The 14,421-nt window shown below is 34.5% G+C and overlaps 1 protein-coding gene across 1 annotated transcript; it reads left to right on the top strand.

Moving 5' to 3' along the window:
* The first annotated feature begins 973 nt into the window (after positions 1 to 973).
* Positions 974 to 13,762, top strand: LOC105320168 (transmembrane protein 272-like). The gene is made up of 5 exons (XM_011417981.4): positions 974 to 1,098; positions 4,544 to 4,658; positions 4,760 to 4,822; positions 5,242 to 5,442; positions 13,115 to 13,762. The coding sequence occupies exons 2-5, from the start codon at positions 4,562 to 4,564 to the stop codon at positions 13,366 to 13,368; spliced, it is 615 nt and encodes a 204-aa protein (XP_011416283.3). The 5' UTR covers positions 974 to 1,098; positions 4,544 to 4,561; the 3' UTR covers positions 13,369 to 13,762.
* The last annotated feature ends 659 nt before the right edge of the window (positions 13,763 to 14,421 follow it).

A 14,421-nucleotide genomic window follows, 5' to 3' on the forward strand; every position in this document is an offset into this window, starting at 1 on the left:
TTTCTATTGTTTTCAGGAAGAACATATATTGCATGCGGGGAACAGGGGTACGTGGGGTTCAGACCTTCTCCCCGGGAAAATTCAAATTTGTTAGGTTTACACAGTAAAATTACCGAAAGAAAAAATCAGGGTTCGCTCACGCATGAGTTCTTGTCTACCAAGAGGGCAAAATATTCATTCCATTTTTTAACTTGCCTAAAAACCAAATTACATGTACATGTAACAATAGAAGGCATATTATCTATAATTAACTTTTTGTATGAATGCCAGTGTAAATGTGGGTGTATGGAAAAAGTGGCGACTTGGTCGGTTCACTATTCATTTCGATATACAGTAAAACACGGTTATAGCGAACACGCTAATAAAGAATTGACGCTTACAGCGAAGTGAATTTCATTCACCAAGACTCTATTTTATGTTGTAAACTTGACGGATATAACGAATTACGCTTATAACGAAGTTTAATTGCCCGTCCCTGGGAATTCGTTATAATCGTGTTTTACTGTATATTTCGGTATAAACAGTACATGTTATTTGAGTTTATGACGATAAATTAAAATAATCAAAATGTCTATCTCAGTCTACAAATGTAATTTTCCTTTATTACGGAAACATTCTCTCAGAAGAAAGAATAAGCAAATATATTCCATCTTGTTATTAATAACTGAGTGTAATTGCAGAATATAAAGTGTTTCTATTAAATTACAAACATACGGGAAATACCCCATCCCCCCGCCCCCCCCCCCCCCCCCAAAAAAAAACAAACAAACAAAAACACACCAAAACCCTATAATTTATGCTGCGCAGAAATCGACTGAACGAATGGTGTCAGAAAAGATGCGATAAAAATAGGTAAATAAGCCCGATTTCGCAATCGCTTTGTGTGCCGTAAAGTGTTTTACATTTTGAAGGTATTTTCGTGCACTAATAAATCAACTGAAAACAACATAAAGGGCGCTACGCTCGAGAGGCTGTTGAATATGCAATTTGTGTGTTTTTCCAACCATATTTATATCATAAACATTAAAACAAAAACGGATCTAAATGACAGAGTCAATACAAACGTAATTCACTGACAGATCAGTTGAACTTTAACAGGTAAGCGATCATGGCATACGATTGACTATGGTTTACCTGTTATTGTTAAGCATACAGAAGTTGAATTAGAAATATTAAATAGATTAAGTAAAGTGTTTTCGCCATTCAAATAGTTTTATATTTGGAGTTAATCAGGGCAAAAGAAGTACTGGTAGTTACCGATTCTGTACAAAATGTGGTCTTACGAAGTACTAAAACCGTATAAAGTACTTTGCATCTTTCGGTGATCTATATTATTAATGGTGGCTCTGAGTTATCTATCGGAGATACAAATAAAATGATAGCAACATATACAACTTTTCAGGAAAAAATGTAAAATTATTTCCTCTTAATTAAAACAAATGAGAACAGGTAATAGCAGTATCTGAAGCAAAGGATATCTCGGATCACCCGCTTATCTAAGCATTCAATGCTTATATTTATATTCATACTGATGTCTATTTGTAATATATGTGTATCGTTGATATAAAACCATTATATTTACATCCAGTGATTAACATCTTTCATGTATTAAGTTCACTTCCGCGACTAAATAGAAACTTTGTAGAGAAAAATCTTCTTTTTAAGAAGAAGATATAATTTATTGATTATTTTCTAAAGTACATATCAAATAGGTTATGTAAGGTAAAACGTTTCATTTAATCTTAAGAATATATATATATATATATATATACTCCAAACACGTGATGACGTTTATATTTGTGCTCATGACGCATGAATTAGCAAAATGTATTCATAGAAAAAAATTGAATTTCGCAGATTTCCAATGGAAACATAAGGGGAAATGTAAACTGAATGTAAATATAGAAAATTGAAGTCACAGATTTCCAGTGGAAACATATGGGGAAATGTAAACTGAATGTAAATATAGAAAATTGAAGTCGCAGATTTCCAATGCAAACATAGGGGGAAAGTACACTGAATGTACAAATATATCTCAGTCCTTTGCCGATCCCGGAAGTATTCAGTTACACCCCTGCGAATGCGTTCGGAATGTTTTCTCTATCGTTGCTAAGTATGTAATAATCCAGAGGTGCTCGAATAAAAGTTCACGAGGCTTCCTCGAGATTTGTTCTGTGAAATTTCGAGCGGAAGTATAAGTGTTCGGATAATATTCTCAAAATACGTAAGTACTGGTCGTTTTTCATAACACATCCTACTTTGATTTATGTTTAAACATGAAAATATATATGTCTTATTTCATCATCTAGTGGTAATTTAAACTAAACGATGATATTCAGATCAGAGTTATTTGTTCGTGTTCAACCACTCTACATGTGGTTGAAAATATAAACATTGTGTTACTTAATAAAATCATAGCCAGAATTGATGCTTTTGGTGTGCATTACCATGCTTTTAAAAAAATGAATGGGTGTCTGTTTTGAATTAAAACTTATAGTCTATCCAAAAATATTTATGCTGCATATTTAGACGGAAAAATCTTTTTTTTAAGAAGAAGATATAATTTATTGTTTATTTTCTAAAGTACATATCAAAATAGATTATGTAAGGTAAAAAGTTTCATTTAATCTTAAGAATATATATATATACTCCAAACGCGTGATGACGTTTATATTTGTGCTCGTGACGCATGAATTAGCAAAATGTATTCATAGAAAAAAAATGAATTTCGCAGATTTCCAATGGAAACATAAGGGGAAATGTAAACTGAATGTAAATATAGAAAATTGAAGTCACAGATTTCCAGTGGAAACATATGGGGAAATGTAAACTGAATGTAAATATAGAAAATTGAAGTCGCAGATTTCCAATGCAAACATAGGGGGAAAGTACACTGAATGTACAAATATATCTCAGTCCTTTGCCGATCCCGGAAGTATTCAGTTACACCCCTGCGAATGCGTTCGGAATGCTTTCTCTATCGTTGCTAAGTATGTAATAATCCAGAGGTGCTCGAATAAAAGTTCACGAGGCTTCCTCGAGATTTGCTCTGTGAAATTTCGAGCGGAAGTATAAGTGTTCGGATAATATTCTCAAAATACGTAAGTAATGGTCGTTTTTCATAACACATCCTACTTTGATTTATGTTTAAACATGAAAATATATATGTCTTATTTCATCATCTAGTGGTAATTTAAACTAAACGATGATATTCAGATCAGAGTTATTTGTTCGTGTTCAACCACTCTACATGTGGTTGAAAATATAAACATTGGGTTACTTAATAAAATCATAGCCAGAATTGATGCTTTTGGTGTGCATTACCATGCTTTTAAAAAAATGAATGGGTGTCTGTTTTGAATTAAAACTTATAGTCTATCCAAAAATATTTATGCTGCATATTTAGACGAATTTTAATAAAAATACACATACTGTGAAAGAAGTGCAATTGAAATCAGTGAAAGGGAAAATTTCCGAGATAACTTCATTCACATATTATCATTTTTCCCTCGTAAAAATTCACAGAAAAGAAAAAAGATTTCCAACGGAGATTTATAATGAGGAATGTTTACATCGTTTCTCCATTCGGAAGTCACTCGGAATACCTCGCACAATTTTTCAACGTTATCATCCGGGCTTTATTATGGCTGATGCAATGCAAAATCCCCTGTAGACATTCTATTTTTAGCCGTGTTTTGTAACCTGACAACCTTGATGGGGCGTTTCAAAAAGGAAATCTTGGGATTTTTTCATACTATTGAATGAACATCGTCTGAATCAAGAGGTATTTATAAATATCGAATAATCTAAGAAAATATGCGGCAAAAATATCTTGGGACAGACTATAGTATATCGAGCCAAATTCAAGAAACGTTCTGCCTAAAATAATCTAGTTTGTTTCACTATTGATGCTATTACTAGGTCAGATGCGGATCGAGAATCAATCCTGAGGGGTAATCGCTAAAAAGCATGATAATTGTTGCAAGAGCAGAAAAAACTATATATTTTCTATTGTCACATTTATTTCAAGAACTCATTTTATCCACCAAATAATGGAGATAAAGTTTAAAATCAATGAACGTTAGATTTTATATTTGAATACAAGTACCTAGATTCTAGGAAATAGACTATAAACACGAGGCATGATTTTTATTCCGAAACTGAAAGGGTCAAATAAAACCACGTGGTCTAAATTTAAATAACCATAACATTCGCAGGGGTGTGTTAGCAATGAATTAAACATGTCTTGTGATATATCGTCAGACCCCCCCCCCCTTAAAAAATAATAATAACAGCATGGATAGAAAAATTAATCGATCACATAGAGGGCTCCCATTCAGCAATATTTTAAAGATGGTTATGGGTTGTCATACTCGAGCTTTATTTATATGGCCAGTCTGATTAAAATACCCCCCCCCCCCCCCACAAACTCCCGAATTCTGATGGTCGCGACCAAGAGGGTTAAGATGCTAGGGTTAGGTTTGATTTTATCAGTTCCGCCTGGAAGATGGTTATATGGACCTATCCTTTATGATTACTTTAGTAGGTGACTATTCCAACAATGTCTTCTATTTATGGACAAGTCAAGTTTGCCAAGGAAAATTCTGACGGCAATATCAGCTTCCTCTCGTCAATTGTTGCTATTTTTTGTGCCTCAAGTGAGTACAAAGTATCAAATTGAACAAAATCAGTAAATCCCATTTTTTACTAAGATAGGGAGTTACCTTAATACCCATGTTCCCTCTCTTTTGTTTTCCAGCCGTGGTCATCGTGTTGTTGGTGATTTTCGGGCTTGTCCTGCCCATTGCTCCCATCGTCATTGGTCAGTATAGGATTCCTAAACCACTTTTCAACCCACTGTTGTTTTATAATGAGATTTTGAAATAAATTATCAGATCAACATTTGCTCTTAAACATGTCATTTAGTTTTGTACATGTATTTTTTTTATTGATTTGTTTTGAATTTTCGTGGTGCAAAGGAATTTATTTAAGCGCGTACACATGCATCATACGCTGTAGATTCCTCATTTAAGGCGATCATTCATTCCGCCAGTCAACTAATTGTATCATACCGCAAAATATAAAATCACTTTTATCATAATTTGATTAGTAAACAAGTGCAAGAAATAGTTGTGATATTCGCGATTACGCGGAATTAAGTACTCGCCTAAAATAAGGAATATACAGTATCCTATCACAGTAGATTCCTTATAATGACTTATTTTAGTATCTTTATTTCAGGAGCTTTGTACCTGGACGATTGTCCATTGGAAAAATACATTCCGATTTACCTGGTGGTTACTGGTTCGATATCGATGTTGTATTGTTGTTGTGGACGCTGTTGCGAAAGAAAACAGGAAGAGGAGGGGTCATTGATTGACAAGGTGAAGGTCAACGTTTCCCGATTCTGCGCACTCTGTGTGACTGCATGGTTTATTGCTGGTAAGATCATTTAACGATCTGGGCTCATCACGGTTAGTTTATATTAAAAAGTGTTTAGTCACAGATGCATGAGAACAGGACAGGACCGCCCCCATCCCCAAGTAATGACCTCTGGGTCATTACTCTTTTTCTAAAAGTTAAATTATCCTTTATGGGAGTTGATTTTAAGCAACTCTCCTATGCAGTTACTCTGGCAAACCGAAACTGAAACATTGTTTGGACCTAAGCACAAATCATCACCGCGGACAAGACTTGGTTCTTGAAAATAATCGATAGATTCGATGTAATGTATGCTGACGCATTTTTTAAAGGAAACTTATTGATAAATACCTTAAAAATAGTCATATTATATGTAGTACGAATAATTTAGATATTTTTTCAGTCGTATGTGGCTTGTATACCTATGACTCCAACTTCTTAGTATTTCAATCTTTTCAAGGTCAATTTCAAATCTATTAAGTTTGCGTCCAGAAAAAAAGGGGGGGGGGGGGGTCGAACCCTCTATTATGCTATGTGCCTAATGGTTAACACCCCCCCCCCCGGTTCTATGCTACGCCAGAGTTCAACATAGTCTCGTTCAACCATTGGTTGTCTCCGAAAAAGCTGCGACAAGCAGAGAGTCAAGCTATCACGTGATCTCTTGCATGTCGGAGATTAACGGAGACAGCCGAGCATCTGGTTGAACGAGTTCATTATTGTTTGGATCCATACAATTTTTGAAATATTTTGATTACTTAACGTTAGTTTGATGGAATCGATTCTATTTTAAATATTACACAACAATATTCGTACGGTGTTTTCTCTAAATTCTTTGTCGGAAAAGTCCGATAATTCAAATGTAAAAATGTGCGTAATTCAAATACAGATTATTAAGTACTTGCCAAGCAAACTAACATATCGTTGATTTTAAAATAAATAATAATCGATTAAATCAACCCCCGTCAGTACTTCAGTACTTTGAATTAACAAATTTCTAATCTAAAAGTAATTTATATCTTCATTATGAGAAACTACGTAAAACAAAAATTAATTCGTCCACACAACATCACTCCTGAATCTATGGTGGCATATCTTTGCCCCTTGCGTGCAAGTTATTTTTCTATCAAATATGTCGACATACAAGATAAATATGTTGACATGCAAGATAGTTATGTCAACATAAGTGTGTTTTGTGATTTTAATGCAGTTAAAAAGCGTTCTGTATCATCAAGAATTGGAGGGAAGTATACGCTATGCACCTGGGGCCCGTTTCTCAAAAAGGCGTAAATCTGGGCTGAAGTTAGTCCGACTAACAAAGTTACGCCAATATTTAGTCGGGTCTAAGTTGCGTTTCTGAAAAAGGCGTAAGTTAGGGTTTAAATGTCGAAAAACTTAGACATCTCCGCTGTCAGTACTAAGCATGCGCATATCGTATTTTGTTTTGCTTTGAGGCTATGATTATATGTGGTGGATCAATTTTCCAATTCATAGTACATGTAGTACCCGAAAGTACGCATGTTATACTTTACCACTGAATGTGCATAGTTCAAGCTGTTCATGGCATTTTATATTAATAAAAGTAGAACAAATGCCTATACACTTCTTAACATAATGAAATTTTAGAGAAATACAGTTGATATGAAAGCGGCATATATAAGAGGTTTCAGAAACCAAATATGTGACAATTAAATGCATTGTAGATGATATTGAGGCACAATCTTACATATTGATTGAATGAAACAATACATAGAAATTAACTTCAATGTTCGTGTAAACTTCAAATATTTATAGAATACATGGACAAGGTACAGTGGATATGCCCCAATACGTCTGCAGAATGAGAAGTATGCTTCATAGACATTGTAGATCTTTAGACATTTTCAGATGCTAGGATAAGGCTTGATTCTTTTTTATCAATTCACTATATTATTTATTGAAAATAATATGACCATGAGTATAACAGCAACCAACTGAAATCGAAAATATCTACTGTATAAATAATATTACATGAACCTTGTCCATCTTCTGTTCCAATATTGAAAGAATGTAGACAATGACATTAAAACGATTCTTGATTTTCTGCTATTCAAATGATAATAGTTTTGAAAGATATTAATATCAACAATTATCAAGACAGGAATTATCAACATTTGTGGCCGGGGTCTCCCCAACTCCCTTTCCTGTTTTTGGTTTAAATCGATCGATTGTTTTGTTTTGTTTTTTTCGGGGGGGGGGGGATAATATACACCATCCATAAACAGGGAATAATTCGCCCTGTTTAATTTTCAATCATTTCACCCTCATTGTCAGCGGGCAAATTTATGTTGATTTTCAATAATTAATATTAAGTAACTTAGGTAACAGCTGTGACTTGGCGAAGTCACGACCGAGTGAAACTGTTTGCAAGTGTAGAAGGACGGAAATATAACCCTGTATACAGTATCTTGATTAAAATAAAGATATAGAAGCAGTTATCTAAGAACACCCTTCCTATTTAAAGAAAGTTTTATAAATAAAAGGTTTTTTCAAGTTTAATGGAAAAGGCATCTAAAAACTCTCCTATCCCCTTCCGGATAAGACATTTTGCATTTTTGCGATTTTAACAAGTGCATGTGAGTTTTACTTTCTTCCTTTTTAAAGAAAGTTTTATAAATAAAAGGTTTTTACAAGTTAAATGGAAAATGCAAAATGTCTTATCCGGAAGGGATAGGGGATTTTTTTTAGATGCCTTATCTAAAAAAATCCCCTATCCCCTTCCGGATAAGACCTTTTGCATCTTTGCGTTTTAATAAGTGCATGTGAGTTTTACTTTTTCCCTATCTGCTTTGGGTTATTGGGATGGGGGTGTATACAATTGTTTATATAATAAGTATGATAAATGCAAGCTAGTTAAATTTGTAAATAATGCACACTGTTGAAAAACTGCTAAAACAACGCTTTTGTATTGCAAGTCGACAACTTCGAAATAAAGAAAAATCCCTTGATATACGTACATCTTATCATGAATTCAAGTAATTAAAGATCAATTCAATTAAATGAGTACAAATAAACAATGCATATGAATATGCACGGAGATCATTGATAGTACATGTGCCCCATACTTTTTTTAAAAGAATTACGATCGATGTTAAATATGAACGCAATTGATCACTTCATCCTAGAATTAATAAGATTAATGAATTTGATTTCCAAAAATTCAAGGAGTGCATGTGAAATTTTATAATAATCGATAACCTTGACAAACGCCTGTCAACAGATCTAAAATTGATGCACACTCTGCACGCTTCTAAAACATATTTTTAAGTAATATTTTAACAAACAAAAATTGATTGTATCTAAATGCGAGTTCATAAACATTCCAAAATACATGTAACTTTCATACGGTTTTGTAAAGATACTAGGAACAAAAAAAATGAAAATGAGAATGCATACGTGTTGTAAAGTTTTCAGTAATACATGTATAGGTAAAGAACAAACAACCACACACAAGGACAAATTACAAATGTAAACGTTTTGAGTTGCTCCTATTCATACATGTAATTTTGAAATAAGTTTCGTTTCACAGGTTCAAATTTGATTAGAAACATTAAATTCTAGTTCATGCTTACTGAGAATTGATAAAAAAAATCAATAATCTATTCGTACTTATATACATCTATCTTCTTGGGGAATAAATATTTAATTTAGAAATAAAGCATTTTTTTAATAATTGTGTTTATATCATTTATTGGGGTATACCCATTCTTCACACTTTAGGTAAATTTCATTACGAGTAGTAATGTATTATATACGTTTAATAAGGTGAGCCCATTATTTATCAAATTGATTTAATCTTAATTTATTTAGAAATAGAGACAGTTATCGAACAATAGGTATTTCTTAAAGTTATACGTACATGTACAAATAACACATAAAACAAACCAAAAAATAAATTTATCTGTATATTTTGCCTTAGAAACAAAACACTCGCCATTTTTGTGCACAGACTAAGGACTTACGCCTACCCATTAGCAGGCGTAGATTTAAACCCAAATTTAGTCCCGACTAAGTTTACGCCTTTTTGTGAAACGCAACTTAATCTGGTTTTGAGGTTTAGTCCCTGATTTAGTCCGGACTAAGCTTACGCCTGGACGTAGGCCTTTTTGAGAAACGGGCCCCAGGATTTCACTGGCCTAATCTAAAGTTAAGAATACATTGTTTTTTAAACTAAACAGACTTTGCAAGGTTTTTTGTCAATAGAATATAAAAATTCCAAGTCATGCAATAATAGTAAAGTGAGTGTGTTCCACTCATTAGCACCCTATGTCTCCTACTGTCTTGTGATAAATACGTCAACCCTGGGTCAATCGACGCAACAGACCGTATCATGTGTCGGCTGTTTCAAAATATCTAACGGTAGCGCGCTATTCTGTCTAACTTTCCTTATATTTCAGAATGGATTTGTGATTCCTGTATTGAAATACATCGATGAAACAAGATCTTGAAAAATCAGCTGAAAATCTTATCCAGTTATTACCGAAAGGCATTTCTTTTGGGCACTTGAATGTATGTGGTTTATTTAGCAAATTAGACCAAATTAAAATTATATTACGGAAGGGTTCATTTGATGTGTTTGCAGTTACTTGCAGTAAAATTGACAATAGTATATCTGATTCTGAATTGTCAATCAATGGATATAGACTGATAAGGCCTGGCCGTGACAGGCGCAGTGGAGGAATTGCTGTATTTATCAAAAATAAATTCCAGATTACCGATGTCCAAAACCATGATGATATTGAAGTTTTAAACTTTTATTTAAAAATCGGCAACTCTCCTAAATTTACTTGTGTAGTTGTTTATCGTCCACCATGCTCTAAATATGAATGGTTTGAACGTTTTGAAAACATATGGAGTCATTAACTACTACTATCAGCAACCTAATAATTATGGGTGCTTTTAATGCTGATGAAAATAAATACTAAAATCTGAAAAAAGTTATGGAAACGCATGGGCTATCTGAAATAATAAATGAGGCCACTAGAAGAACAAAAGACTCCAGCACCCACATTGACCATATCTATGTGTTCCAAACCTGATGATACGTGTAAATCCGGCGTAATACGTATGGGTATTAGTGACAATCATTTAGTTAATGCGGTACGAGGGAAAATAAACTGTGGAACCAATTGTCATGTTTTTCCAGGGGAGATAATTAGAAATTAATGAAAAATTTTGAGAAATTTTCAAAAATCTTCTTCTCAGAAACCATGAAGCCATAAAAAGCTGAAACTTGTGTTGAAGCATCCATAGGTAGTGTAGATTCAAAGTTGTGAAAATCATGACCCCCAGGGGTAGGGAAGGGCCACATGGTGGGGGGGGGGGGTCGAAATATAATATTAGAATATATAGTGTTAATCTTTAAAAATCCATTTCGCAGAAACTAATCAGCCAGGAAAGCTGAAACTTGTGTGGAAGCATCCTCAGGTAGTGTAAATTCAAAAGTGTGAAAATCATGACCACAGGGGTAGGGTGGGGCCACAATGGGGGGTGTTGAAGTTTTACACAGGAATATGTAGAATCAATTTTAAAAAATCTTCTTCTCAAAAACTAATCCGCCAGGAAAGCTGAAACGTGTGTGGAAGCATCCTCAGGAAGTGTAGATTCAAAGTTGTGAAAATCATGAACCCTGGGGGTAGGGTGGGGCCACAATGGAGGGTCGAAGTTTTACATAGGAATATATAGAGTAAATCTTTAAAAATATTCTTCTCAGAAACTAATCAGCCAGGAAAGCTGAAACTTGTGTTGAAGTATCCTAAGGTAGTGTAGATTCAAAGTTGTGAAAATCATGATCCATGGGGTAGGGTGGGGCCACAAAGGAGGGTCGAAATTTTACACAGGAATATATTGAGAAAATCTTTAAAAATCTATTTCTCAGAAACTAATCAGCCAGGAAAGCTGAAACTTGTGTGGAAGCATCCTCATATAGTGTAAATTCAAAGTTGTGAAAATCATGACCACGGGGGTAGGGTGGGGCCACAATATGGGGTGTTTGGTGTTGAAGTTTTACATAGGAATATGTAGAGTCAATGTTTAAAAATATTCTTCTCAGAAACTAATCCGCCAGGAAAGCTGAAACGTGTGTGGAAGCATCCTCAGGAAGTGTAGATTCAAAGTTCTGAAAATCATGACCCTTGTGGGTAGGGTGGGGCCACAATGGAGGGTCGAAGTTTTACATAGGAATATAAAGAGAAAATCTTTAAAAAAAAATAATCAGCCAGGAAAGCTGAAACTTGTGTTGAAGTATCCTCAGGTAGTGTAGATTCAAAGTTGTGTAAATCATGATCCCTGGAGGTAGGGTGGGGCCACAATGGAGGGTTTTACATAGGAATATATATAGAAAATCTTTAAAAATCTTCTTCTCAGAAAATTATCAGCCAGGAAAGCAGAAACTTGTGAGGAAGTATCCTCAGGTGTGTTGATTCAAAGCTGTGAAAATCATGATCCCTGGGGGTAGGGTGGGGCCACAATGGGGTGTCAAAGTTTAACATAGGAATACATGAGAAAATCTTTAAAAATCTTCTTCTCAGAAAATTAATCAGCCAGGAAAACTGAAACTTGTGTAAAGCATCCTCAGGTAGTGTAGATTCTAAGTTGTTAAAACCATGACCCCCTGGGGTTTTACAAGGAAATATATAGAGTAAATCTTTAAAAATCTTCTTCTCAGAAACTAATCAGCCAGAAAAGCTGAAACTCGTGTGGAAAAATCCCCAGGTCGTGTAGATTCAAAGTTGTGAAAATCATGATACCCGGGGTAGGGTGGGTCCACATTGGGGGGTGTTAAAGTTTTACATAGGAATATATATAGAGTAAATCTTTAAAAATCTTCTTTTCAGAAACTAATCAGCAAGGGAAGCTGAAACTTGTTTGGAAGCATCCTCAGGTAGTGTAGATTCAAAGTTGTGAAAAGAATGTCACTCCCGGGATTAGGGTTTAGCCAAAATGGGGGGGGGGGGGTGGTCAAAGTTTTACATAGGAATATGTAGAGTAAATCTTTAAAAATCTTCTTCTCAGAAACCTATCAGCCAGATGATTCTTTATAATTGTGAAGACTTTGGCCCCAGGACAATTCTTCGGCCTCTAAAGAAGGTTCAGACTTTGTTGTAGGTTTATATCCCATATATAAACAATTGTTAAGGATCTTATTAAGAACTGCAATACTCAACATGTGATATGACTATAAAATCATCCTGTTAGAAAAGGGACTTATAATTATAAACATAAATATATCCAGGGTGGAAATGGATTTTATATATACTGGATCTACATGTATTATTGTACATTGTCCAAATAGTTTGTATTACGACCCATTTAGCTGATTTTATCATACATATTGTTCCTCAGGTGAGCGATGTGGCCCATGGGCCTCTTGTTATTTAAATGTTGCATTGTTTGAAAGATCGATATTTCAACATTATTGATGTAACTTTCTTTTCTTTTCTTTTTTCCTTTTTTTTTGAAAACTTTATGCCCTAATCTACCGTTGGCAAGATGAAACTTTAAATGTTAATTAATTCGGTCAAAAGTTTAAAATTTAAAATTTCATTTTCAGCCTGTTTTAGATAGTTTTGAAACCCTTCACACACATGCTGTGGTGTTTGATTCAGAATAAAATAAGATACATCTTTCTGCAAATGTTATTTTAATTTCTTTGTAGGAAAAGTGTGGGTCTTCTCTTCCTATGGCGACCTGAGCACAGACCCCGCCTCCGGGAACTACTGTCATCCGATCGCCTTTAACTTTGCGTTCTGGTATATCATTGTCATGTACAGTCTGTGCGTTTTCTTCATTCTGTTGGTCGGCTGTTGTTTTTGCGCGGCCGCCTGTACTATTGCTTGTACAGAACGAGAGGAGGCGCCACAAAATCACGCACAGGTGTCGGTGATTGCAGGAGTGAAATATAACGTGTGATAATGGTTATAACCAAGGACAATAATTTTTCGTAACAAAGTTAAATACAATATACATCTTTATACATTTTTGGACGTCTTTTGGCGTAGCGCAATGTTCTTGACTTAAATATAATATGTAAGTTGTGAGTTTGAAATCTGCTGAGACTTTTTTAATAATCTTTTTTTTATACATTTTAAAAGAATCTTTAAAATGCATTGGATAGTCAAACTTTGTACAGTGTAAGTTTTTAAAATGGGGATTAACTTTCATAAATATTTAACCCTATCCATATTGTTTTCTTCAGGTTTCCCAAACCACAACAATTAAACGTTTTATTTCTCCATTTTATTTGGTATAACTATAAGTCTTATCATATATTAAGCTTTTTATTATTTCTTTACTGATTAATTATATTTTTGGCAATCGGTTTTTAGAACGCAGTTCGCAGTTCGCAGTTCGCAATTGAATAGTGAACTGCGTTCTATAGAACGCAGTTCGCAATTCAAAATTTAGTGTGATTGAATAGTGAACTGCGTTCTATAGAACGCAGTTCGCAATTCAAAATTTAGAATTCATATTTGGGGCCCGCTTGCCTTATATGCAATTGAATAGTGAACTGCGTTCTATAGAACGCAGTTCGCAATTCAAAATTTAGAATTCATATTTGGGGCCCGCTTGCCTTATATGCAATTGAATAGTGAACTGCGTTCTATAGAACGCAGTTCGCAATTCAAAATTTAGAATTCATACTTGGGGCCCGCTTGCCTTATATGCAATTGAATAGTGAACTGCGTTCTATAGAACGCAGTTCGCAATTCAAAATTTAGAATTCATACTTGGGGCCGGCTTGCCTTATATGCAATTGAATAGTGAACTGCGTTCTATAGAACGCAGTTCGCAATTCAAAATTTAGAATTCATATTTGGGGCCCGCTTGCCTTATATGCAATTGAATAGTGAACTGCGTTCTATAGAACGCAGTTCGCAATTCAAAATTTAGAATTCATATTTGGGGCCCGCTTGCCTTATATGCAATTGAATAGTGAACTGCGTTCTATAGAACGCAGTTCGC

This window comes from Magallana gigas, chromosome 3 (assembly GCF_963853765.1).
Source record: "Magallana gigas chromosome 3, xbMagGiga1.1, whole genome shotgun sequence".
Classification (NCBI taxonomy): Eukaryota; Metazoa; Mollusca; class Bivalvia; order Ostreida; family Ostreidae; genus Magallana; species Magallana gigas.

What these genes read in the sequence shown, in the direction of transcription:
- LOC105320168 (XM_011417981.4), top strand. Translation starts at nt 4,562, where the DNA reads ATGTCTTCTATTTATGGACAAGTCAAGTTTGCCAAGGAAAATTCTGAC. An exon ending in TGCTATTTTTTGTGCCTCAA is followed by an intron (nt 4,659 to 4,759) that starts GTGAGTACAAAG and finishes TTTGTTTTCCAG; the next exon opens with CCGTGGTCATCGTGTTGTTG. An exon ending in CATTGCTCCCATCGTCATTG is followed by an intron (nt 4,823 to 5,241) that starts GTCAGTATAGGA and finishes TCTTTATTTCAG; the next exon opens with GAGCTTTGTACCTGGACGAT.